At 39.9% G+C, this 4240-nt stretch overlaps 1 protein-coding gene across 1 annotated transcript; it reads right to left on the bottom strand.

The window, feature by feature from the left end:
* Window positions 1–2194: 2194 nt before the first annotated feature.
* Window positions 2195–3760, bottom strand: LOC144466821 (trace amine-associated receptor 13c-like). Its single transcript, XM_078174228.1, has 2 exons — window positions 3588–3760; window positions 2195–3203 (listed from the first exon to the last, which is right to left on the bottom strand). Exons 1-2 carry the CDS (start codon window positions 3758–3760, stop codon window positions 2387–2389), a joined length of 990 nt encoding a protein of 329 aa, XP_078030354.1. The 3' UTR covers window positions 2195–2386.
* Between the last annotated feature and the right edge of the window lie 480 nt (window positions 3761–4240).

Here is a 4240-nt window from a genome sequence, read left to right as displayed (position 1 = left end):
GTTAGTCCCAGTGGCTAATCTTGGCGGCTAACGCCAGTGATGGTTCTTTTCAAAAGAAATTCACCTTTTTATTTTAGCAAATACTGCTTTGTTTTTTAATAGACGGTAACGTGAAATTAGCATGTTCTTGCAGAGCCCTGGTTCCTGTTGCGCTGTCAACTAACACCACTAACAACCATTCATTCATTCATTTTCCGTAGCCTTTATCCTATCCTGTTGGGGGTTGTGGGGGGGCTGGAGCCTATCCCAGCTAACACTTGCCGAGAAGCAGGGTTCACCCTGGACAGGTCACCAGACTACTGCAGGACTAACACATAGAGACAGACAACCATTCACACTCACATTCACACCTACATGCAATTTAGAGTCACCAATTAACCTGCATGTCTTTGGACTGTGGGAGGAAGCCAGTGTACCTGGAGAAGACCCACGCTGACACGTAGAGAACATGCTGGCTTCACACAGGGGGGCTCCCCCACCCCAAGGTTCGAACCAGGAATCCTTTTGCTGCTGCCCCCACTAATTCCCAGTCTAGGCTAAACAGGATAAGCATACTGTTAGCCTACTGGAAAACTATTTTATTGATGCTCTGGGTGTCTACAACAAAGTAATAATCTACCAAAAACAAATTTCCTTACATTAGTTACTTAGTTTCAGTCCCTCCACAGTCTTGACTTAAAAATATCACTGTATCATGATGTGGTTGAATATTATTTCTGGCCTACATAATTCAAGTATTTTAGGCCTAACTATCAATAACTATTTTACACATTCATTAATTTTTTATTTTCCTGTAGTTTTAAATCCCTCAATGTCATGTCCGTATGGCAATGGATTGTAGGTTATTAAATCGGTGAAGTCTGCCAAAGTCTGCACAATACTTCGACTCAGGCCCTTGTTGGCTATGGAGGCCATAATAGCAGCATTGGAAGGTTTCTATTGACTCAAGGTAGGTGTCAATCAAAAGGCCAGGACGTCGCCTCCATTTGAGATCACCAGTCCAGTTTGTTTAAATGCAGAATGTGAGAAATTATGGATAATATTTCGATATCTATGGATGTAATAATTATTAAATATTTCACTGGATAGAATTAGATAGAACTGAATGCTCAAACAACAACTGACATAAAATTCCTGTCAGACAAGGGTCATGTGACAGATTTATTTTGTGTCTGGTGTATTTAAAACTTTTATGTTACTGTGTTGTATTAAACTAAAATGTTTGAAAGCACTGTGTTTAAAAATAATAATAATAATAATAATAATTACTAAGCAAACTGGGATTTACACTGTGGGCTTTTTTCATTCCTACAGGCAGTTAATGTGCAAATACAATTCTGTTGCTGTTCCACTCCATGACTTAAAGGAATACTTCAACCCTCAAATGATCATCACCCACTCTGTAATTAATAAGCCTTTACTGTTACTGTGATTTTTTTATTTTGGAGTTTTGAATGTGTAATAATTGACCAGTCCAAACTATATTACTTGTTGTGAAACATCAATAAAACACATGAGGTCATTCTGAATTTTTATTAACATGCCTGGTTTGTTATCATATTTGATATCACTTTACAACAAATTGCTATATTGTGTGAATTCAAAGAAAAGAAAAATAGTGTTAAATTGCAACCCATCACATTTCATATACCTTGTGAAACTTTAACTTTCTCTGTTCTTTGATTTAACCTGTATGTTTCTCTGCAGATTTAACTGCAAAGATGTGATGACCTGTAGATAATCATGTGTTTTACCTCTTGCCACATAATAAAACTCCATGATGCTTCTGAGTGTGACTGCATGGATATTGTGAAAAATAATGGTCACAAAGTAAAGAAATGTGATGAATTACATTAAGCTGAAATGATAAAATGCCCTTTGTCCCTGCTCTGAAAGGGAACATGATCTGTTTCCACTAACAATTTTATCTGAAACACAACACTTAATGTTATTCTTATGGCAGGAAAAGTGTGGCTAATCTGGAGCATCTTTTCGCTGTGAAACAGGAGCCTCATCAGGCCAGTAATCTTTGTTTGCAACAAAATGTGCACAATTCACTGAGATGATGCTTTGAACATAAGTAAATGATAGAAATGAAAGCTTTAGTTGTTGTGTTGGGCTGAAATGTTTCCTATCACCAATAAAAAAGACTCTTCATATGTGTAATACACATAGGATTTTAAGAGACATGAAACCGGGTGATACCTAGGGACAGTTTATGGTGCTTGTGACTCTTTCTTACAATGCAGGCCTTTCTACTATTGTTCAGACACAGTTTAGACTGAAAGACACTGTCTGTATTTGATCATTCACTCACTGAACAACATGAACAAATGCATTCAATTGTCCACAGAGCAGGCCTCATTTCAGTCACTCCACAGCCTCTCTACAGTATGTTGGTCTCACAGGAGCCAGGCTGCAGAATCTGAAGACTGACAATGAGTTTCACTGCTTTTCTAAACCAGGAATAAAACAAGGCATAGATCAAGGGGTTAAGACATGAGTTTAAAAAGAACAGACAATGCACAGAAGATACAAATACACTATTGGGCAGGTAGCCACCTGCAAGAGTGACACAGTAATATGGGCAGAAACATATTAGAAACACAACTACAAGAACACCAAGAGTCCTGGCTGCTTTCAGCTCCGATTTCTTTTTTTTTTGATTCACTGAAAGCTGGAGAGTGACAGCTGTGATGTGAGAGCGCATGGCACGAGCCTGAGACACAGCCACAACAAATACTCTCGTGTACAGAACGACAATGACAGAAATGGGAACGATAAATGAAATGAAAAGGTCAACTGCTCCTGCAATGTGGTTAATGACACTCACACACTCTCCATGGCAGGAATTAAAGCTGTCTGGTTTAATCAGGTTATCCTTTAAAAATGGACAGTTGTAGAGAGCAGCACCGAGCCAACACAGACACACACACACTTTAACAGTTTTCACAGTGACTCTGGTGGTGTAATGCAGAGGGTCACAAATAGCCACATAGCGATCAACTGAGATGAGCACCATGTCTCCGATCGAAGAAGACATAATGATGAAGCTAGTATAACCACACAGAGTACACACAATGTCACCAAACAGCCAGCAGGATGTTCTTAGGACAAGTTCACCTGGTATCACCAGGAGGCCCATGAGAAAGTCTGAGACAGCCAGAGAGAGGAGGAGGATGTTGGTGGGTGTGTGGAGCTGCCTGGAAGGAAAGAGAAAAACATCATGAACCCAACAGGTTCAGGCTCAGATCTAAATGACAAAACAACTAAAACGTGTATGCAAAACGTTTCTGATCTATCACATCTATAGTTAAGATATGGTTAATTGTAGACAATTGAAATAACTTGGTTGATGTCAAGGTGAATAGAGAGCAATGTTAAATATTGGCAGGAGATGGTACATGAAACACATTTGAGCTTTATGGTGCAAAAAGTGGTAAAATATGACTTAAAATATGATGACACTTTATGATGTGCAACATTATTCAACACTAGCTCAAATACATTTCTTTTAAATCTACAGTAACTGTTCACATTTTTAAGCTACAAAGCATGTAGAGAGAAGCTGAGGAGTTAATCTCTGCCTGAAGTGGGAGACTGCGATGATGACGAGCAGGTTGAGAGCAGCAGTAAACACAGAGATAAAGTACAGCACAATAGTAATGAGAATTGTTTCAGGCAAAGAAGTGGTGGGCTTCCTGCAGGAGGTGTTGAGGAGTTGTGGAAAGCAGAGCTCTGCTCCGTCCTCAACCTCCATCTTCAGAGATCTGCAGAGAGCTGCAGCTCTGCCAGCTTCCTGAACAAACCCGAGTCATATACTGATTTACCTGTCTCACATTCTCATAATTCCTCCCCTCTTTTTTCTCTCAACCTCTGTTGGACTCTGATGCCCCTCCTTCCTCACTCTGCACAATATGCCATCGTCTTCATCACTTTCCCTGCAACTTTTACTTTAACTTTTACCCTTGTTTCATTTCCTTTGTCCGACCTCTATGCCCTTTTTAAAGTGATTAAAGCAGTGTTTAGAAAGTCAACAGGACATAGAAAAAACGGCCCACTTATTCATTTTACTGAGGCCACTCCACACAGCAGGGGTACCAGTGCAGAGGGATCCAGCGGGAAAACAATTGTAGCATTTTCCAGCAAATAGATGAGCCTGACTCTACTTTTGGGGTATATCGGGATGCCAGCAGCTTTACATGCATTAATCCTGCTCAGTGCAGTGCACATACTGGTG

This window comes from Epinephelus lanceolatus, chromosome 14, assembly GCF_041903045.1.
Source record: "Epinephelus lanceolatus isolate andai-2023 chromosome 14, ASM4190304v1, whole genome shotgun sequence".
In the NCBI taxonomy this organism is placed as follows: domain Eukaryota; kingdom Metazoa; phylum Chordata; class Actinopteri; order Perciformes; family Serranidae; genus Epinephelus; species Epinephelus lanceolatus.
The sequence above is the reverse complement of the archived record's forward strand: the minus strand, read 5'-3'. Positions and strand labels throughout refer to the sequence as shown.

Coding starts and splice junctions, on each gene's coding strand:
- LOC144466821 (XM_078174228.1), bottom strand. CDS start 3,760: ATGGAGGTTGAGGACGGAGCAGAGCTCTGCTTTCCACAACTCCTCAAC. Junction 3,204..3,587: donor ATCGCAGTCTCCCACTTCAG/GCAGAGATTAAC, acceptor CTTTCCTTCCAG/GCAGCTCCACACACCCACCA.